This window comes from Pteropus alecto, unplaced genomic scaffold (assembly GCF_000325575.1).
Source record: "Pteropus alecto unplaced genomic scaffold, ASM32557v1 scaffold195, whole genome shotgun sequence".
NCBI lineage: Eukaryota > Metazoa > Chordata > Mammalia > Chiroptera > Pteropodidae > Pteropus > Pteropus alecto.
In genome coordinates this window covers 5,585,933-5,608,874 of record NW_006438073.1, presented here as the reverse complement: position 1 = coordinate 5,608,874, position 22,942 = coordinate 5,585,933, and the positions used below count along the sequence as shown (strand labels likewise).

The window sequence follows — 22,942 nt, the reverse complement described above, 5'->3', positions numbered from 1 at the left end:
CGGATTAACAACTCTGACTTGGGGAAAAGAAAAAGTCTCCCAGATCTAATCCTGGAGAACAGGGGACATAAATTCATGACATCTGTCTTGTTGGCTCATCTGTCTTCCACCCAGAAAATGTAAAAATTTGGACGTTGCCAAACCAACGAGCCCATTTCTTTTCCTTCAATTATTTATCTCCCCACTGATTTCATTAACTAAATGACGCTCTTGGCCATTTACCAGATTTCAATCACGAACTCTTTCCATAAGCGTCTGCTGTGTGCGGGCCCGTGTTTGTTCCTGGGGGACAGGGAAGCCACCAGACGCCACCCCTGCCTCATGGAGCTCTGATCAGGATCAGGACAGCTGTGTCAGCTGCTCCTCTGCTTGGCCTTCGAAGGGCAGCTGATTCCATAGCTCTAGTCCCATTGCTTTTGCACGTGTGAGCCCGGAAACTTCATCCGCATTTAGTCACGGTGCATCTGCCGTAGCGAATACGCTCTCTTCCGTGCTTTTGTGGGTAGCATTGAGAGTAATGAACATAAAGCAGAGTAGTCGATCTCAGGTAAGCAAAACAGCCTATGTGAAGGAGGAAAACCTCTGATCCACTGAAGATTTTCTCTGGATCTTAAGCACAAAGCCTGCCTATCCTAGATGGTGGCACTAGCTGCTGCTGGCATGCATGCCAGGGCTGATTTTCCTTTGCTCTTAGAGGCTGCCTGGAATGGTGCTTTTACAGCCTTTGCCCACAGGTTATATTTAAGTTGCAAGGTGAGGTCCCGCCCTACCTTTATGGCTTAGTCTCACAGAGGTCACATCAGCTTAGAAGGATCCACTCTACCTTTCTCCAGTGTTCTGGCAGGTGCCAAGATCATCCCAGCAGACCTTGGTGCCAGCATCTTGCTCTGTTCCCTGGCGAGGGGTGAGGGGTGTATGCCTTTTCCTGCAGGCTGACACTCCTTCCCAAACAACACGTGTGTAGTTATAGCATACGCAGACCGACTGAAAGCTGACTGTTTTGTCTTCTGCAGGACCAGGAGTTTGCTTTTTAAAACGACTTTATAAGATACAATTCACATACCCTAAAGTTCACCCATTTTAAGTGTAATATTCAGTGGCTTGTAACACATTCAGTGTTGTGCAATCATCACCACTATGTCCTTTTAGAACATTTTCATCATCTCAAAAAGGAACCGCGTACCCTTGGGCAATCACTCCCCAACTCCTAGCCCCTCCAGCTCTGGACAACCATAGTCTGCTTCCTATAGGTTTGCCGACTCTGGATGTTTCGTACAAACACAATCATACAATATATGGTCCTCTGCGACTGGTTCCTTTCACTTAGTGTAACGTTTTTGAGGTTCATCCAGGTCACGGCATGTATCAGTAGTTCATTCTTTTCTGGTGGGTGAATAATATTCCATCATGAGGATACACTAGATATTATTTATCTATGTATCAGTTAATGGACATTGGGCCGTTACTATCTTTAGCTACTGCGAGTAACGCTGCTAGGAACATATGTGTACAAGGTGTTATGTGAACGTATGTTTTCATTTCTTTGGGGTCATTCATTTCTGGTCACGTGTTAACCCTGTTGAGCGTGTGAGAAGCTGAAGGTAGGTGTTTTTCATTCACTTCCCAAAATCTTCTCGGAGGCTAAGGAAGCAATGATGCTTTGCGTAGATGTCTTGAACTTTCAAATCCAAGTTCCTTTGCTGTTCAGACCTACATCGAAATGCTGTTATAGAATTAATGCAGGAGAATTTTATGCGTGAGAGACCAAGGGAAAGAAGGAAGAAGCAGTTGGCAGAAGAGCCGTCACTTCAGCGCACGTAGCAGTGACATACATGCCGTTTTTGTCACCGGGAGCCACGGTGTGTCGCGTCCAACCTGGTTTGTCCTTGGTTTAGAAGTGTCGTGTGTGCAGCTGTAGCTGGCTCGGAACCATCCTCAGGACCGTGGAAAATGATTGGTTGGGTGTGCTTAGCATTTCGTGTCTTTTTCTTAAGTTTCAGGGCAGTAGCATTTTTGAGCCCAGGTGTTGTGCTCCGGGGCTCTCCACTCTGCCAGGATTTGCTTTCCTGGAAACCAGGAAGTCTGCAAAGAGTGTTATCTGACACCGAAAAGCACTTGCTTTTAGAATTGGGTCCATTTTTTGTCCTCTGAGTTGTGTCAGTATTTACTGATTTTTAAGAATTGAATTGCTCTTGAACTAAAGCTTAGATCAAGAATTAAAAGAGTTAGTCTCCCAGTAGTAAATCATTTGCTAAACTATATACTTCTTTCCATGGGAGGGGCCAGCTGGTAATTGTACCTTGAGGTTTTGTAAGAATGTATTTTTTGCCCTATTCCTCGATCCTTAGTTACTTCTTACTGTATACAGAGATGTAAAGAACATAACCATGAGAAAAGATAACCAATTGTATATACATATAAATCACTTTAACTTTTTTTTCTTTTTATTATTTCAAATCAATTGTTTTATTTTCGCCTTCAATAGTTTTGTGAGGTAGGTCGATGGACATGCTAGATACAGAAACCGAGGTTCAGAGAAGTTACAAGAGCAAACAGGTTAGTGACCAAACTAAACAAGCCCTAGAACTTCCCTAGGCATTCATCTTTTTATGCCTAAAATAAGTTTACTAATAAATCAGGGAGCATTGTCAATATCAAGCAATATACGTCCGCATACTTAAGTAATTTGAAAAATGCAGCGTAAAAGTTTGAGGCCTTTTTTTAACTTAAATATATTGCTCACGTGAAAAAAACTCTTGGAAGAATAGTTAGAAAATGCAGAAAAACAAAGAAGAAATTTATTATTTCTCATTATCTCACTAACCTGATACATCCTTAGCAATTTATTAATCTAGGTAAGCTAGCGGTGTGCATGTCGGAATGACACGGCCATTCCAAGTCCCGTGGTCACTAATGTCTATAACAGAGAAAAAACGGGAAATACCCTAACTGTCCATCAATATGGTAAGACGTTAATTTTTGTGTCGTTATGCCAAAGAATACGCTTCGGTAACTAAAACAACTCAAGTGGATGCACTAGATTTCAAAGACATAGTGTGTAGAAAACGAAATCACAAAAAGATTTAAATATTTACATGTATCTTTACAAAACTGATATATTTTTGTATGTACATATACATACAGTAAAAATAAAAACGTAGGAGGACACACACCAATTTCGACCTCGGATTGAGGAAATGGCTTTAATATCTATAATATTTTATTTCTTGAAAAAAATGAAGCAAACATGACTAGATAGAAAACTGATCAAATATTTTATATGTTTTGCATATTAAAAATAGTTCAGAAATTTTAATGACTCGCCATCCGGAATACTTCCTAAACCTAGAGATACATTTTTTTGTCTTATAAAAGTTGTTATTGTTGACTTTGTATATTGTAAACATCTGTTTACCACTAGCCATGTTTATTTATCGTTGGCCTTCAGGCTCTCCTAAGTCTCTCTGCTCCAATTTAAATATTTATTCGGAGAAGAATTCTCAGAGGGACCATAATTACTGAGGCTTTTTCTTAATATTTTATAATTATTTTCTACTTATGCATTTATAATTATTCCTAACTATTTCTAATTCCTTTATGATATATTTGGTTTCTGACACTGCAGGAGCTCAGAACCTAAAAGCAGAGGCAAAATTAAAGTCTGTCTCAGTCAAGACACAAAGAATCCATTGAGTGCGTAAAAGAATTCCTCGAAGCTTGGGAATTCACGGGCGGAGCTTTTACTGACTGTTACCAAAAATACCCATCGAGCATCTGAATTGGAAAGAGAGCCCCCCCATCCGTGCTGCCAGAACTGAGTCTCTGGCTGCTGCCCATGGCTCCCTCAGTTCCCCCTGTGTCTCAGGTCTTCCATTCTTCAGCGGAAAATGGCCCAGGGCCTTCGGGGACTTGGTATCCTCTCTTTTCTCATGGGCATTCCGTCCCTTGGTTCTTGAGAGGCACCAGTAGGAAGACAAATAAAACTCCTCACTGTTATCCAGTTCCATTTCCTAATCTCGGATCAGTAATGCATCCCTTTAAAAAATCTGAACTGCTTTTCCTCCCTGCTTTATGCTTTCACCCGCAGAAACCATTCCACAGCAAAACTAGTGACACCCTTATGAGTGTCGAGAGTACTTCTTCACTCAGAGGGACGAGTCAGGTTCAGGAGGTGGCTCCTGCATCCACCTGGCTTTCCCTCATCCCCACTGAGGTCCTGTCGGCATGAACGTGGTTCTCAGGTGAAGCTCCTGACTTCCAGCTCCTTAAGGGGGATTGAGGAAGGCTGATCTGCAATACACAGAATCGTTTTACTGCCCCTGGGAGAGAAGACTATCAGGTGGGAGGGCCAAGACAGCCAGGGAAGGGAAGAGAGAGCTCAGACCGCTTTGGTGATTTGCTCTGTCCCTAATCACCTGAGCCATGGGTCTGGTCACCTGATTGTCTAGATGCCAGATTTTTATTTATAAAATGAGCAGTTAGGCTATTGATTCCCTACGGTTCATTTCTTCACCGTTGATTGGTATTTAATGGATGAAATTATAGCATGAACTAATGGAGTAGGGAAGGATCTTTCCATAAATGCCTTGGAATACAGCTGGTAAAATATTTGGAAATAAATTCATTTAAATCCTCACAGAACATCGTAGCCAAAAATAAATGTCAGATCAGATAGTTAAAAATAAAACTATTTATGGAAAAACTAGATGAAATAAGTGAATGTTTACCAGTTTTCTGCAGAACAGAAAGAGTAGAAAGAACTTTCTAAACCTAAACTTTACGAAAGACATCACAGTTCTTCACAATAATTCAAAACTCCAATAAGCCGAAAATTAAAGCAAATCAACCGCAAAAGTTGGTCACTCTAAATGGAACAGGAAAGATACGATTCTATTTAATATATGAAGAGCTCATGCAAATTAATAAGCAAGAGATAGTAGGTGATAAAGAGTAGAAAGAACTTTCTAAACCTAAACTTTACGAAAGACATCACAGTTCTTCACAATAATTCAAAACTCCAATAAGCCGAAAATTAAAGCAAATCAACCGCAAAAGTTGGTCACTCTAAATGGAACAGGAAAGATACGATTCTATTTAATATATGAAGAGCTCATGCAAATTAATAAGCAAGAGATAGTAGGTGATAATTAAAAGATAAGTCTTTTTATTTTTATAAATAAGTAATAAATATAGATAGATATAGATATAGAGAGATAAAAAGATAAGGTAAATTAATAAGGAAAAAAATAATTCGATGTGTTTAAAAATATCCAGCTTCGCTTATTAGCCCCCAAAAATGCAAATTAAAACAGTGTGATACAACTTTTAATGTATAAAGAGTTAATCTTGTTTTTGTTTATTTAAATGAGAATTCTTATTGGTACACACATGTGATGAAATAGGTATTTTTGTATATTGCTGGTCAGAACGTGAAGAGCTACAAATCTCATGGAAGATAATTTGGCAATATTTACCAGATGCCTTAAAATGTTTGTTCCTTGAAGCCAGAAATCCTGTATTCAGGAATTTTTTCTAAATAAATGAACCAAAATTCAGGAGGAAAAAAAAAGGCTTTATGCTTCAAATTGGTAATCATTGCATTATTTATTATTGAAAAGGCAAAAAAAAAAAGCCTAAATATACAATGAGACAGTAATATAATAATTATGATATGTCCAGTATAACTAACAGAATATTTAGATTGTGATATGGATGTTGAAAATGATCTCACTAAAGGTTAAGAAAAGGACATATAAAATTGATTTAACATAAGATCTTAACTATATTTAAAATTTTTTAAAAAGCTTCTGTAATGGCTTTTCTAGCAAGGGGAAAAAAAAAAAAAAAGCCCATGCATTCACCAAAGACTGAAAAAAAATAAAAATAGACCAAAATGTCAGTGGCCATTACAGGTGCACAATTTCTATGTTTTAGAATACCCACGTTTTATATAATGAATGTAAAAATACTGTGATAATGGAGGGAAGTTGCCTTTAAAAATATCCATGACTTTGGCTAAGTGACTTACACAGTAGGTATAATTTCCTTTACTTTTTCCAGATTTCTTTATTTAAAAGAAAAAAAAAAAGTCAGCTCTGTCCCCCAGCCAACATCTGAGCTCCCCTCCTGGGGTTTAAGTGGGTGATTTGGTTTCACTTTAGTTATTTTCCTGTCGGGTTGGTGTGTTGCCGCATGTACTTTCCGTGTTGGTAGGAGGAGGATGTGCCTGGTCACATGGTATGAGGGTTGGAGAGAGGGCTGGAGGGAGGGAAAAAAGGTGGGTCATCTGCCCTGTGTTTAATGTAATGGGAAAGCGACCTAGGATTCTGTCAGTTCGTGTTATCACTTTCACAGGTTGTTTTTGACCATAGAGTTAACGGTATGGAAACAAAATGTATTAGATCATCTAGAGATTCAGATGGAATCGACATTTATTGAGCATCTATGTACCCCGTAAGAAGTGGAAGGAATGGGGTTCCATCCTGGGCTTTGGGTGAGTGGGTGTGGAACTGTCCCACATGAACACAGAGAACCCCCGTGCTTACGTTCAGAGGTCGGACGCGATGGTGTGAATAAAACTAAAGCTGTAACAATACATACGAATCAATGAATTTTTAACAAGGGCTGGATGGGCAGCTTCATGGACAGACAACCTAATGAAGGAATAAAGTTCCCAATGAGTTAACGAATGTTTGCATGAATCCAAGAACACCTGTCCTGGAGTCTGCTTCACCGAAATTGAGTAGAACACTGAACTTGAATGCTTCGACCAGGCATCCTCTGATCCCGAACTTTGTGACTAAAGCAGAAAAAGAAAGAGGAAGAGAGGAGGTCCTGCTTCGTTTTCTGTCACGCCGTTATTAATGAAACTTTTCGAGGAATAACCGGTCCGTCTGACCCCAAAAGCGTCGTTCATCTCCGAGTACTACATTACTCTGCGGTCGTATTTCAGACCTCTCGAGAAACAAGGATGCTGTAAGTCAACTTATTTTAGGCACTCACGGCCAGCAATTCTGTCTTCCATAAATGATTCATGTCCGGAAAGCATTAAAGTGCATTTGTTTTCTAATAAGTCTCTCTTCGGGTCCATTATGCATGAATCAAGTCAGGCAAGTTGCCTGGGTTCATTGGCAAGCCTGTATGAAAATCAAGGACATAAAAGATCTTAAATCTAACCCTATCGATCTCCCGCCTCCCCCACACTCTTTAGCAGATGATAAGGATGGGCAACAACAGGGTCCCTGAGAACTCGGGGGTCAAGGGTGCATAACAGACGGTGAGGAGGATGGAGACGAACCCGCCAGAGAGAAAGGGGCCCAGTGACTGAACCAACAGAGTGCTGCCTCGGGTGACCACCCCGGGGGGTGAAGCCACGTCCGTGTCCTGAATCAGAGCTCTGTGGCTGAGGACACGCGCTTCAGTGGCCCCATTTCCCACCTTCTGAGCCATGAAATCGGGAGTGGGCACGGCTGGCTCAGCATCTGCCCAGCAGAGCCCGCGCACACCCCTTACCCCGCGACAGTCTCCCGTCACCCTTGTGAGGTCGGTGCATCTGTCAGGTTCTCCTGCTGACCAGTGAGGACGCTGAGATTTTCTAGAGGCCAAGTGACCAAGCTGATACGGACACAGATGGTCAAAGTGCAGCCCAGACCCCCGACTCAGCACTGGGGCTGCCCCTCCGCCTTCATTCTCTGACCGCTGGGAGAATCACAGTTTCTAGGTTCCCAAGTCCCGCTGACACACACCTGTGCAAAATACGTTCCCAGTGGACTTAACCCCCTGGCCTGCACCTGCCCCGGGGTGGCCGCTGTGTCCAAGGGCATCTGTGCCCGCGTGCTTTGCTCACGTGGCCTTCGAGCTTTGGTCACGATCACGCCACATCCTCCTGCTTCTACGAGATAGCCTATCTCTGAAGCTCAGAGCTGGTGCTTTAGCCACTTGTTCGAGGCCGGTGACCCTGCTCACAGACAGTGTTTTGTCCTGTGAGCTGTGGCACAGGGTCATACTCACAACGGAGCTGTCGCCCCAGACGAGGTGGGCTAGGCCAGGACGAGAGAACGGGCTGGTGCGATCTTATCAGCTTTCCCGGGAAATGACGCAGAGAGTGTGCCATGCATGTGTCCCCCGTCTCCTGGCCGGCCCCGCACAGACGCCGTGGGGCGGAGCCCGCTTAAAGATCAGAGCTCCTCAATACGGAGAGGGTTTCAGTTGTACCCCTCACCCCAGTGGGTCCTGAAAATGAAAATATTAAATGGTAACATAAGCTCAAGGAAATTTCCAACAAATGTTTGAATTTTGCCATACGTCTTAATCTTAAAGGCTTTTTAAATTAATGTTTGCTTGGGGTATATTTTGAAACGTTAAAGATCAGATTTTATGACAAAAGTTGAGGTGCCGTGATTTCCTGGTGGCTAAGCACGTGTCTGCCCGGTGTCACCCCGCCCTGAGCAGCTTCCCTGCGGATTCAGAACCCCCCGGGACATGCCTCTCCTTTACGCCCTCCACGCCGCCGGAGCTGTGTCATCGGCGTTTCTCGGAGGCTGTCAGAGGCCGGGGCAACACCGGCGTTGCCACAAGGCACCGAAGCGGTGACGGGCTGGGTGTTCTCTATACCCGTTTTCGTCTCTTTTCCACGAGGCGAGTGCAGGGCCCATACCCTGTGTCCGACTCATTTCTTCAGCGCGGTTTCTGTCGGGAGCGAAACGGTGTCATCCATCATTGTGAAGACAGCCTCCGAACCAACGACGTTGAACCACCTTGCTTTAGAGACGAAATGGGGACCTAGTTGTTTAACTGAAACTCGTGAGTAGACTTAGGCGGTCTTACATGTCACTTCAGCTCAAGGTTATCCTGGATTGTGTAGATGTCAGAAAAAGAAAAAAAAAATGTCCAAATGAGGAAAATCTTATCAAAACCAAAGAAACTGATCACGAGAGCCACTAGCCGAAAGGTTAGTAAGGAAAGATGGTAGGTGGTCTGGCGGGGGAGGGGGCGGCCGTGGGTGCAGCGCTGAAGGGGAGGAGACGTGCCTCGGGCAGCTGGGGTGCGGGCAGAGCTAGAGGTCCTGCGTGCAGGCTCGGGCTGGGCACGTCCTGTGCATTCGTGCATTCAGTCGTCACAGCCCTCCTGGGAGGCGGGCTTATTCCCCGCATCAAACAGGTGCAGAAACGGAGGCTCAGAGATGCTCGTCACTTGCCCACGGTCACACGGATAACCAACGAGGAGTCGAACCTCGCATCTGCCTGCAGCGGCGCCACGCGGCTTTGCCACGGCCCGTGTGGGCAGGAGAGAAGCGGGCGCCGCGGTGAGGCCTGACCACGTTGCCTTGGCGATGGTGGGACGAGAGTCGGAGGTGGTTTCTATGCTGCATGAACCTCTCTTTTTTGTTTATGGTGCCAGCCGATATGCGTCTACCTCGTGCCGGCTTCCGTAGGCCAGAGCTGGTCTCAGGCCACTTCCCCCACTTGGCCGGACCCGAGGGGACAGCTGCCCCTTCGTGTTCCTCAGCTTCCATGTATTTCCACCCTTCGCGGGGATATTCCTGGACCGAGGGCCGCTGCTCCATGGCAACAGCAGTGGCGATCGAGGTCAGAACGGCAGCTCAGCTCAGCGTCTGCCCTGTTTGCCTTCCACGTTTGGAAAGCTTTCATTACTACGCGGAATACATTCATTTAAAGCAGAAATGTGGACGCTTTCCCATTTGGAAGATTAATCTTCCTCACATCATTTCAGTTTTTCATTTCATGATATTGGCCTTTTATCAGGGCTTACTAAGAAATTTTTGAAAACGTCCCCAGATTGAACATAATTTAAAAATATATTTCCGCCGAGTATCAGCCGGCCCCTTGGGCTGCATAACGCTATGAGGTCAGAGCCCCCGCACCCGGAGATCGTGGCGGGGCTGGGTTGGGCTTTCGGTGGGTAACGGGGAGTCTTGGGAGGAGAGTGTGACAGGCCTCTGTAGGACTCACCGGGAGGACATTAGTTTGAGAACCGGTGATCACCCCAACAGTCACAAAAGGGGCCATGGATTGAAGTACAGAAGGGTCCCGTGAGGCCCCAAGTTCATGTGACGTCTCACTAACACGGCTTCCTGTCTCGTGAGCAGCAAAATAGTGGTCAGGAGCGTGAGTCTGGGCATCAGACAGTTCCTCACTATCTGACCATGGTACGTTCCCTCGTCTAAGCCTCAGTGTCCCCATCTACTAAATGAGGACAACGAGGCCTTTCACGTGGGCTTTGGGGACAGTTAAGGGGATAATGAATGTAAAGCATTCGACCCTCTGGTCCTGGTGCACAGCTTACTGTTCAGGAAACCTGATGTTTACGTATTAATCTCGCAGCTGTTAGAGCCGCGAGGGCTTTAGAGAAAGCCTCATTTAATTTCCTTCCATCTTTGTTTTTTTTTTTAAGACAGAAGAAGTTATCTAGGTTGTCCGTCTGTGTTTTCCTCCGAGTTTTGATATCCTTGGACTAGACATAAAAGCCCTTCAGAATTTGGCTTTCTATTTACAAGCTACTCAGAACCAACTATTAAACATAAACTTAGACTCCTCGGCTTTCTATAGACTTAAGTTTTTATCATCCTAAGATTAGACTTTGGAGAAAGGCTCAGGGTTATTTGTTAGAGGACAGAGTGAAAAAGTTGAGCATGATTTATGAATTCTCCGGAGTTTGGTTTCTTTTAACGGACGTCGTGTACTGTACACGTTGGACCAAGGACAGTTCCATAAAATTTTTAAGGAACCTAATTTTATATAGGCTTCTGCCAAACCATTAGACAATGATGATTTTTTAATTGAGGAATATTTTAGTTAGAGATGGTCCCAGAGACAGTTCAGTTCCGTCTGGAACTCTCTCTCTCCTGTTCTGCTTTGGGCCTTGAGCCAGTCTGACTCTCCAGAATCCCAAAAGGAAATGAATCCTCTTTGTTAGGACTAGGTAGGTATAAGCAGCTGCCTCAGGCTCCCACAAGTGAGTCGCCGCCCTTGTTGGAAAAAGAAATTCTAACCCTAAAGAAAAGTTTAAAGAGTTTATTATGAGCCAAGGCCTTGAGGGCCAGTCCCGGAGCAGAATCTCAACAGACTGACAATAGCAGTTTTACAGTTTATTTTATACTTTAGAATTGAAAGAGGAGACTCAGGAGGGTCTCATGAAACACACTGGTGGCAGATTAAGGGGCCAAGAGAAAGTAAAGCGAGACGTCTCTAGGACTGGGTCAAAAGCAGAACAGAGACACGGACTTCTCCGTTGGCGGGTGCAGGATCGTTCGGCTCTCGCCGTCGACGGAGGTCTGCAGGGAGCGCAGGGCTTCCTGCCTGGCACCGGGGTCTGGAGGAGAAATCCTTGGGACATTTTAAGTGTGTTATTCTAGATGCACAAAAGCAGTGGACGGGGCTTGTTCCAAGTAGAGCTTCGTCTATCACGCGCACCTTCGGACGGGACTTCCCGCGATTACCTGCTCGCTTAGGGTCTTTGTGTTCTTAAGACGGAACCCCCCGTGTGGTTACTTGGAGTACTGAGCTTGTCCGGCTTGCCCAGGTAGCCCCTTTGTGTTCACGCCCTCTCAGAGAGTTTTTTCTAAATTCATTCAACCTAACGTGGAACCTGAGCTCCGAATGTTCCCCGGCCAGGACACCACGTGACTCGTCTTGCCCGGAGCTGCATCTCTGTCCCTTTCCCCTGCACGGGTCATTGTCCCCGGGCATGCTCCGCCCTCCAGACCAAAACTGCTGGTCTGGAGACCACATTCACCACCGGCCCTGCTTCCTCATGCTGCCCTCTGGGCCAAGCACGCAGAGCTTTTGTTCTCTGCGCCCTGGCTAACCTCGCCCCTTTGGGAGCCTTCTCTGTCGATGGGAGCTGAGCAAGAGGGCGGAGCTGGATCCCCCAGCACTGAGGACGAACCCCTGGAAATAACAGAAAAGCCTGGCGCATGAGGAGGGCGTCTGTTTCCTAACCTGGAATGCGAGAGCCTTCCGTTCGTGGAGGGTCTGCAGCTCACCTGCTCGCTTTCCTCCTGAGGGTGGCCACGCTGAAGTGTGGGGCGGGCTGAGCCCAGACTCCAGGTTGGCTGACAGTGCGTGTGTGCGTGAGTGTGTGTGTGTGTGTCTGTGTGTGTGTGCATGTGTGTGTGACTGCTCTTTGTGTTTTTGGCAAGGCTTTCTTTTCTTCCAGTATTTGTTCTATACTTGATTTGAATGTAAGAAACATTGAGCTCAAAACAATATACAGTACATAAAATATGACTTGCAAATAAGTGTATGTAGATATATAAAATATATATGTGTGTATATATATATATAAAATTTTATATCCTTTACCTCTTAATATCTTTATGAAAATTTGTCTATTTTATTACAAACTTATTACAGTGCGACTTTATTCATTCAATTTATTCACTCAGTTGTGTGGGTTTCTCGGAATTTGCTTTACGGTTTCCTCATGTCGGAAATACAACCCGTTTCTAATTTTGGCTGCTTATAAATAACGCTTGTTGACGATCTTCGTGCAGAGAGAATTTTCTAAAAGCTAAATTTACCCTTAGGAGGGATCGTCAGAAGGTGGTGTGCTACAGTCGTGTGGAGCTGTCAGAGGTGTTTTGAGTGTGTCAAATGGCTTTCTAGCAATCTGGAGTACGGCTGACCCTGTTCTTCATCTCGCTCAGTGTGGACTGTTATCGTTTTAAGTTTGGAATGTAAAAAATAAGGTTATTTCGATTTGCATTTCCTGTTCTCTCTTTCATCTTTTGTGACGTGTTCTGGCGTTTGGGGTGAAAACTAAATAAGGAGTCGTTTTAATTTCAGTGATGATACTAAATCAGTCATGGGTAGTGTTTTAGCAATTATGCTTGGATTGGTCTCTCTGGAAGAACGCTTTTGCTGCTTCTAAACCCCTGATCTGGTTTAGCGCTTGTGATGCGAATTTAAAAACCCAACCGACCGCCCAACGAAACCTTGAAAAGCCAGCCAGTGGGAGGGTTCATCGCACCCCAGGGTGTCAGTCTCTCTCAGGGAATGTGACTGAAGTCCATGCTCGTTGAACACCTTCAGCGCTGACGGAGGCAGAGCGTGGAGGTCTGAACTCACGTCCTGTCTGTCACCTAACGCAGTGCTTTCTGCCGAAGCGCCACGTGTCTGAGAGCAGGGTGCAGTTCGAGTCCTCTGGGGGGCAGATCGCGAGCTTTCTCTTACGTGCTTTCTGTTTTCACTGCCCGGGAGCCTCTGCCTTCCCACCCAGACTCCTGCACCGCGGCGCTCGGCCGGTGTGTGCGCGTCCGCGCCGTGCCATGCGCGTGGCCAACGCGCCGCTCCCGGAGGCGTCCTGCCGGCTTCTGTTTTCACGTCCTCTGAAGTCCGCGGCATCGTCACCACGCTCTGGAAAGGTCATCACGTGGTGAAGAAGGCGAGTTTTTGTGAACGCACCGTTTCCTATTTCTGAGTCATTCACAGGAAAGTCTAGGACAGAATTAAAACACACGGGGGAGGAAATGTTTTAACACGCTCGAAGGTACATTACGGAAGATGGCAGGCTCTGGATAGGTAGTGAGAAGGAAAACTGAGTCAATTTGCATCTCCTCGGCTTTCCCAGAAACATCAGCGTGTCATAGCTTAGCTGCCGCTCCTTCTCTACCTCCCGCGTGATCGAAAAGTTCTGCCGTTCGTTTGCACGCTCCCCGTGTTCCAGGTGTTGTGCGAAGTGTTCCAGAGCTTTCTTACGCTTGATCCTCTCAGCAGCCTCCTGTTGAAGGTTCTGATTGCACAGATGAGGAAGCTGAGGGCTGTGTAGTTAAGTGACGTCCATGCTGTAAGGTGGTCAAGCCTGGGCCTCTAGCCAGAGATGTGTGACTCGGAACCGCCATCAATTATTCCTATGCTCTGACAGCCGTGCTCGATCCAGCCTCACAAATGACAGTGCTCGGATTCCAGGTGGCCTCAGGTTACCTTCACGTGTTAGAATTTCTCTCGCATGTTGCCGACGGGCTGGATTATCACCTTTCTGCTCACTCGACAGGGCGTGCCGACCCTGCTTTCTCACCGGGTTTGCGAGCAGCATACTCCTTCTCCAACAGAGACCTGCAGGTGTCTCCACCTCTTCATCACATGGGCTCCATCATCTGACCCCGCCTAACCGCAAGGGAGGCTGGGAATGGTCCAGCCAGTTCTGTGACCAGGAGGGGGACGGTCTGGTTCTCATTATGGAAGAGAATAATGAAACAAACGAAGGAAAGAGAAACCACCATACTCCTCCCACCAAAAGCAGCCACTGTGAATAGATAGCAATGAAAAGAAATGGCCGTGAATGTGAATGATCTTGATGCACGTTGTTTTGCAGCCCCTGGTCCTGCGTCTGTGTTAATATTTCTCACTCAGTATATTCTAATATTCTTCAAAGGCCTATGCTAGCTGGATTAATGCCTTGTTAACATGGCCATTCAATGTCCCCTCTGTGCGTGATCCCTAGGTATCTCCCATTCTTGTGTGAACAACTTATGTTTACATCGCAATGGTACACGGGGAGACTCCTTCCGCTGAGTAATTAATGCCCCCAACATTCATGAAATAGTTTTTTAAACAGCTGTCAGTCGGTTTAAGGTAGACTCATAGCCAACAGTGTGCCCTAGACTGGCAGAGACTTTATCAAATGATTAGTTAAATTCAAAATCTACTAACCTATCAGTTCCCTAAGAAATAAAGGGCGTCTGGAGTACGTTATTCTCCTTGGACCTATTATGGTTTCTGGTAAACAGTTGCTTTGTGTTTATGTTTACAATGTTGGTTTAATTTTCAGATGATGTATATACTAAGCTCATTGGATTGTACCTTTTGAAAAATTCAGATAATGTATCTAAATTGGGTTTTCTGGCATTTTTCCTGTTCTCTCTGATTTGAGGAAGTGAGTGCAGAACCAAATCAACCTAGGCCTGCCTGCGATCCCCCAAGCCTGGTCTGTGAACCCTCCTCAAACATCACCTATATTATGTTAGACCCCTCATTCATACAGCTCTAGCAAGAATGTTACCAGCAGCCATGGCGGTCCTTTACCTTTTTGCAAGGAAAAGAAAACTTACCTTTTCGTCATAATGCCCTACTGCTGGCTGGACACTGTGGAAGGGAGCATTTGATCCCTGCACTCATTGTCAGCTGACCTCCATTTTTTAGTGTTAAGTCAGCATAGCAAAGGACTTGTCAAATACTTTACAAACACTAGATCTCAGAAATGTAGTAAAGAATCAGATTTCTTTTGGCCAGATTGTCTGGAAGCATTGAGTGGCTAGTCCAGGGCCCATGAGTAAAGTGCATGAATATTCAGCATCACACTGTAACTGCTCACACCGCAAAGCGGGGTGCATTCCTCCCACGAGGCTCCTATGAGTCAAGTGTGCTGAGGGTGAGCTGCTGCTTTAATGCCTGCTCCTTCGACAGTCTGGTTGTGTGGAAATTGGACGTGTCGTAAAGAATCTGACTAGCAGGAGGTGTCTGTGGGAAATGCGTCTGGGAAAGGTCAGGGCCCAGGGACGTGGCGCTTCAGCCCTGCAGAGTCCTGGCTCCATGCCGGAGACCACGGCCCCTGGGGAGGATGGATGTGTCCGCTGGGGTGAGCGGACTTCCGAGGAATCAGGCCAAAGGTTACTTTCCACTTCCCTCCCATGACAAATGCACAGAAGTTGGGCAGAGATATAGCCTGCCTTCCAGGCAGCCTAAGCAAGTGCGAATGTTCTAGAAGGATGCACCTGGTGACTGTCCAAGTGCCCAAGACTATCCTCAACGCCCACCTTGGTGCAGGAGCCAACCCCGCTTCCCTGCCCTGCGTACACTTTGTGATGATGAACATCACTGAGTCTGCAATGGGTTTTGCCCTGGGGGTCGTTTCTGGGCTGCTCTATGGAAGGGGGAGGTCTGAGCCCCTCTCCTCACACCCGGGGAGCAACACAGCCCACACAGCTGCAGGAGGAAGAGCTCGCATCACGACTGAGTCCCAGGACCAGTCATCTGCTGTGGCAACCTGAGGCAAATCACCCAGCCTGTGCCTCACCTCAGCTTCTTATTCTGAAAAATGGGATAATAATCATACTGATCTCGGGGCATTCCCGCGAGGCTTATGTGAAACTGTTTTACAGATTTCTTAGGGAGTTACTAGTAAACATTGTAACCGAGTCCAGGATCTCTCGACTGCTGCTGTTAGGAAGTTCGCACGGAGCCTGAGCTCTCCTGGGCTGCCGTGTGTCCCCCGCTCTGCTTTATTCCTGTTTCCATCAGAGTTTTCGGACCTCGTGCGTTTGTGCTTTTCTTCAAAGGCTTTATTTGCCCAACCAGAAAATCAGGCCGTGGTTTCATTTGGGGTCTGGAGACTGATTATAGGATGTGAGTCCGGTTGCTGTGCGTGTTTTGAATTTCTGATTTTAGAACGCGTGTGTGTGCACGTGTGCACACGCGTGTGGGTCAGGGCATAGGGCGGGTGGTTCTCTCGCCTGCGTAGGTGGTTCTTTGTGTTTCTGATATCTCAAAGTTCATCCCTTGTCTACCTTCATTAAATCATTCCAAAATCATTGTTTTTTTTAAAAAAAAAATTAAGTCCCAACTGTGTGCCAATGACTGTTCCGAGTGTTGGGGAAACACTGGGAACCTTCCAGATAATCGTGTGCCCTGGAAAGGTGACAGTCCAGTGGGGGAAGGCGAATGATTGAACAAGTGACAGCAGAGGGTACCAAGTGGCACACTAGTACAGGACCCCTCCCATGTCCCCCGCCCCGAATCCTGCCCGGGCCAGGTTTGAGCTCAGGGGTGTCTTGTCAGAAGTGGCCTTTGAGCTGAGATCTAGAGGATGAGACGGGGGGGGAGGGGGCATCAGTGAGGCCGTGTTGGCCGCAGGAGGATGATCCAGAAATACGGACTCTCCTGTGAGCGCCCACGGGGAGAGGAGCTGGCAAGACCGTGAGCACGGGGACGGGGACGCGGACGCCAGCCGGCTGGGCCACCTCTGAGTGCTGGAAGCCGTGATGCCCCAGCAAGCTGCTTAGCCTCTCAGGGTCTCTGTTCCTCCCCTGTGATAGTAGAACCTCCCTCCCAGGGTGTTAGGACAGTTTAAAGAGTGAAACTGTGCCGGGCACTAAGTAAGCACTGTATAAATATTTGCTAAATAAGAATAAATCAACTAACATACCACGTGTTTCATCTCAAGGGTATATATTTTTTCTTTTAAGAAAAAGGTATATATTTTTTCTTTTATGTGACCATAAGAGCACATGCTGTTTTTCCTAACATGGAGCATTGCTTTGTGTTTTAGACACGTTCCTGAGTCCCGGATCTTTTTCCCTCCGGAAATACTCGACTGTGGGTCTTCGCGGTTTTGAGCACAAGCAGCCGCCCACCATGGACCTGGCCGGGTTGCTGAAGTCTCAGTTCCTGTGCCATCTCGTCTTCTGCTACGTGTTCATCGCCTCAGGGCTCATCGTTAACACCATCCAGCTCTTCACGCTCCTTCTCTGGCCAATTAACAAGCAGCTCTACCGGAGGATCAACTGCCGGCTGTCTTACTGCATCTCCAGCCGTAAGGAACTTACTCACAATTCTCTCTCTCTGCATCCTTCCGGTTGCGGTGTGTCAGAATCGGGGCTTCGAGGTCGTTCGCTAGGCTTGCCGTGTGTGCTTAGCTATACTATATATCTTTTTGTTTCCGTTCGTTTGGTTTGGGTCGGAAGTGTCTATTTGTCCTCACTCTAGAAAAAAAAAAATTGTTTTTTTGAATGAGTCATGCTGGTAGTACAAAATTTACCAGGCACGGAGGGTATCCCATGAAAAGTAAATACGCATTCAGTCTTTTCTTTAGTTTCTCGCCTCGGAAGCAATCAGTGTGAATGATTTCTTCGTTATCCTTACAGAAACAGCTTATGTATGGAAATGCATGTCTATATGGCTCGTATATGTGTACATGGACGCAAGTCTCTCTGTGAAACATATAGACACATAATACATACACTCATTTTAAAAACTAAATGGCAATATCAAATGTTTTTCTTTTTTTTCTTAAACTTTTTTATTTTGCGGTAATTGTAGAATCAGATGCAGTTGTTCCAAATAGCAGAGAAATATCCTATACACCCTTTAGCCAATGGTAACCTCTTGCATAACCACGGTATAATATCCCAACAAGAAAATTAACACTGACACAATCCACCAACCTTATTCAGATTTCCCCAGTTTTGTATCACTCCTCCGTGTGTGCGTGAGTGTGTGTGCGAGTGTGTGTGTGTGTGTGCAATGATACTATTTTAAACGTGATTAATTCAACTGGCCCGAATTTCAAAAACGAAAATGAAAAAGACAAATCGGAATAATGGGATGTCCAGAGATGAGTTTTGTTTTCGATTCATCTTAAATCTATACCTCTTCTCAACAGTAGAAAATGCAGTGCGCCATTAGCAATTATGTATGGTGTGAGGATATTTTTAAATGTGAGCTCTTTCAAATTAAGCAATTTAAAAATCTCAGCTCTCTTAGATTATGCCAAGAGTCCAAAATTACTGCTGTCTTTCTGAAACTCTTTAAATGAAGCAATCAAATTTGAATCAAAACAATGCAAGCTGCATACTATTCAGATGATTACTGTTGCTCCAATTCGTTATTTTTTAAACCTCAAAATACTAACTTGTGAGGAGAAAAAAAAGTGATAGAAACATCTTTATTCTTGATTTCTTTCACCAACTCAGAACTCACAAATATGTCTGCTACTATTTCTGCTTCGATTTGAGTGCTGTCTTGTATTAACATGCTTTATATAAATATGTCTTGAAAATGTTAATAAGATTATAAAACCAAGTTATAATGGCAAAAATTTATCTTTAGTCTAGGTGCCTTTGGCCTCTTGGGTGCCGTCACCCATTCAATGCAACAACTTGTCATGTGAGTTTCCTTGTCACATTTTACTCCAACGTTGGCCTCTGGTACTTAGGCCTCTACCATGGTCTTGAAAAGGGACAGTTTGTCAGAGGCCGAGGAGATGGCCTGACCCTGAATTGTAGCTGAAGACAGAAGAGTCTGCATAGTCAAGGGAAGGAGATGGTTGTCTTTCACCGTGATGTTTACTGTTAAAATGTTTTGTTCTAATACTCGAGCAATAGGTGTCTATTTAAACAAAACGTAAATTTAACAAAGCAGTGCTGAGTGCACTTTTCGTTGAAACCCAGTGCATTTATATTATACGCGCTCACCCGGGAAGAGTCCCAAATCTGTCAGTTTGGACCTTGCGATGATCTGTATTTGCACGGCTGCAACCCTTATCCACATTTTAAACAGATGGTTGAACGCTGGCTTTCTCATCCGGAGTCAAGACATGAGAGGTCGGGTCAGGACGGGGCTTCCTGAGAGCACCCCGTTTTGCTTTGGGTAGGCGGTGAGGACATACGAAGGTCACGGTGGGATCACATCAAGGTCCTTCTGAGGGTGCTCTAGCCTCCTTGCTTCTGGTGGAAATTGAGATGGGTGACAAATTTGGAAAGCAAGGTAGACTTTTACCCATCATTGATTAATTAGATTATTTGGAATAATTCCAAATAATCTAATTATTTGGAATCCAAGTGGTCTCCATCCAAGACCACTGGCATTTCCCAGGCAAAGTACAGGGAAGGGCTGGCAGTCTGATTTTATCGGAAGGCCCAGAAGCACACCCATCCAGGTTCATCCCATCCAGGTACATCCCACAGCGCTCTGCCTCCTGTCCCAGAGGCTTCCGCAGGCTTAGGGCCATTTTCCAGCCATCCGAAGAGAGGAGGGAAAGCTTCTCACTAGCCCTGGCTCCCGCGAACAGAGCCTGTGGCAGAAGAGGAGAGCGAGGCGTCCTGGGCTTGGCTCCTGGTCCCTCGCTGTCGCCAGCCCGTCAGATCAGGGGAGCTCGCCCACCCTTCCCTGGCTGCCCATCCCCGGCCCCGGCGTGAGCTGGAGAGCAGAGCTCCTTGCTGCGTCTCCCTCTCCACCGGCTCGTGCTCCGTAGCCGATGGCTCCCTCACACCCCGAGTGCCTCCCGAGGAGAAAGACGGCGGTTCGGGTGGCGTTGCCGGGCGGCGGGTCTCAGGCTCCGGTTTGCGGGCGGTTCGCCGGCTCGGAGTCGGAAAGGACCGGGCACCTTCTGTTTGCTTCCACTCTGCTCCTCTTTTTCTAACTTACGATAAAAACCATTGTTGGGGTTTCACCGTGACTTCTGGCCTATGCATCGCTCTGAATCTTAGAAAATCCACAGCGTTCATCATTCGCAGCTGATTTTTTTTTTTAAGAAAAAAAGCAGAATAAGTTGTTTTCTGGAGACACGGATTCCGTCCATCACCCTTTTCCCCAACAGAGCTATGTCATCATCCTTTCCCTTGAAATGTTTGATGACCTGATGTTGCACCAGATAAGCCGAAAGCAGTCGCCAGCCCTGGCGGGTCGAAGCTCACGTCAAATGATGTAAATGACAAGTAGAGACAAAACGCGGCGAAGATCGCGTGGTCACCAGCGCAGAGAATTTTAGTTGAAAGGCAAGAACCCCCTCGCGAATAACAATTTGAAAGTGTACTTCGTCCAGATGGCCGGGATTCAGAGGGTCGTTTTATTTTATTGTTTCCTAGATTCGTGGGTGGGAAAAGCGAGGACAGGCTGGCTTGGCGCGTGAACGGGGACGGGAGGGTAGAGCACGGTCCTGCAAGGTGAGAGGAAGGACGACAGTTATTTTTTTTGAGGGGCAGGATCCTGTCACCCTCCACGGCGCAGGATGCGCCTTTTAATCTCTGGGGAAACGTGGCCGAGACTGGCTGGTTTTTCGTCCCCTCTGACAGTGGGGGCAAGAAAAAGGGAAAGATTGGCAGAACCTATCAAGGGCAGAGATTTTCAAAGGGGGAGTGAGGATGACTACAGGTGGCCTTAATGCTCCCGAAAGGGCTGGTGACACACGGCAGAGCGAAGGCACCATCCCGCCCTGGGTCTCCAGCCCCCGTGCCTGGCCTCCGACCTCTGTGCCGTTTCCAGCTGGTTCTGACACCTCAGCCCCTTCGTGCTCCAGGGCTGCGTGGCTCACGGTTTCCGTGGCCGTCAGCCATGCGGGGCAGCATTGCTTCTCGAATTCACCAGGCTGGTTTCTCGTGCAGTCCCGCTGGTCAGGCTTCCGCGCAGGGTCACCTCCCGAAGCGCTGATTTATTTGACAGTTCCCACGTTTTTCCTTCCTTCTTTCATCTCTCGCTTGAAATCGAAGATCCCGCCTCCCGCCCAGCCCACCCTGAAGCAGAGCGAAAATATGAAAAATAAAAATAAAAGTCCCCGCTCTGAGTCCCAGACGCTCAGGCACAGCAGCCGTCTCCCTTCGTGGAGATCGGCGAGTGCCGGCCCGGGGGAGAGTCCCGTTGGGAGGCCGAGGGACAGGGACCGGGAGCCTTGGAGTAGGACGCGGAGGGGTGCAGAGGGAGGGGTGCAGAGCACCAGTTGTTCCGAGCGTGGCCACTGCCCCTACCTACCCAGCAGCCGTTCCCAGGCAACAGTCAGTCCCCGGATCGGGCGGACAGCACCAGGGCGCCTCAGGTGGAGGCAGAGAGGGCGGCAGTCTCCCTGGGGTTCGGAGGGAACTTCAGACGAGCAAAGAGCACCCTGAGAGCCGCCCGGGACCTGTTTCTGGACGTCCTCTCCACTTCTGTGTCTGTCCTCCAAGGGGAAGGAAGCTGCTTATTGATCCGCTTGGCAGAGGATGTCACTTAGTTTTCATTAAGCGGCAAGGACACGGGGCTGCCCCGGGCTCAGTCCCTGCCGAGGCTGGCCTCTCCATGTACCCCGTCCCTGCAGAGGACAGAGGGGAGCATGGCTGCCATGTCTCGGGGGCCCCCAGGGATGTGGAATCCGTCTCTGAGCAGGACTAGGAGAAGCAGGGCTCATAAGCTTTGCTGTGTCGTCACGCTGTAAGGCCACAATCGGGTGTCTCCTACTAAATGAAAACACGGGGCAGGTTGAGGGTGTCCTTCATAAGAAAGTGCTCCATCAGAGGGCGACCCATCAGCGGGGGGTCGCTGTGGCCTTTCCCGGCGTGAGCTTGGGGGAAACCACACGTCCTGCTGTCTCGGCAGCCATGTGAGCTGTGCCTCGCCTCGCAGGGTGGTTAATGGCAGGGCCGCTTTTTGTCATTTCGATCCAAGCAGATTGTTTTCAGTCCTGAGCTGGGCTGACTCCTTCACTTACCACGATAGTTGTCACCTCCAAGATGTCAGACAGGGTCTTTGTTTAATTGTCCCCAAAGCCCCTAGTCGACCCTTCCCGTCGCTGTTCTGGGTCCTACTGAAATGTGATGCTGTAGGACCCACTGGTCCCTCCCTCCGCTGGGACGACACGGCCCAGAATCTGGGCACTCGTCCTTTTTGAAGGTCTACGGGGTCATCCTCATCAGCCCCCCGCTGGCGACCCCCTCGCAGAGCAGAGTGGGGTCTGACAGGAGCAGAAACACCTGCGGTTGGCACCCTCTCCTTCACTGCAGCGTTGTGATCAGATGGTGGCTTCGGCCAGTAGAGTCACATTGAAAGGTCTGAAAGGCCCATGACCCGTTCCTCGGGACACCCCGGGGACAGTTTCACCCTAAGGTGGAGCCTTGCCCCTGGGCAGCCCAATTTCTCTCTTGGGACGCTTCCTCTTCTCACTTCTGTCACCTGCGGGTGCCTTTGCCTTCTCCTGAGGTGTGTTGGTCCCCACGCCTGGCGGCTCTAACAAGCAAACGCCGCCCGGCCTCCCCTGAGTTACATACAGCTCTGCTGCTCCCCCGAGGGGTCACGGCCTCCCCGGCCACGCTGCGTCGGGCGCTTCCGCGAGCTCGCAAAGAGCGTCTTTCTCCTGGTCGACAGCCGGCCGTGACAGCAGAACCCGTGAGTAGATCCATGAGATGAGACCGCACTGCATCAAGCAGCAGACCTTGCTCTAAGTAGTTTGCTGTTGTTTA

At 47.4% G+C, this 22,942-nt stretch overlaps 1 protein-coding gene across 2 annotated transcripts in view; it reads left to right on the top strand.

Annotated features, from left to right (window-relative positions):
- Positions 1-22,942, top strand: part of AGPAT4 (1-acylglycerol-3-phosphate O-acyltransferase 4) — a 99,537-nt gene that overhangs the window by 16,706 nt on the left and 59,889 nt on the right. For both annotated transcript variants that reach the window (XM_006915040.3, XM_015591858.2), the window contains exon 2: positions 17,287-17,550. In XM_006915040.3, the coding sequence (XP_006915102.1) occupies positions 17,373-17,550 (178 nt within the window). In that variant the 5' untranslated portion in view covers positions 17,287-17,372. The remainder of the gene's footprint in view (positions 1-17,286; positions 17,551-22,942) is intronic.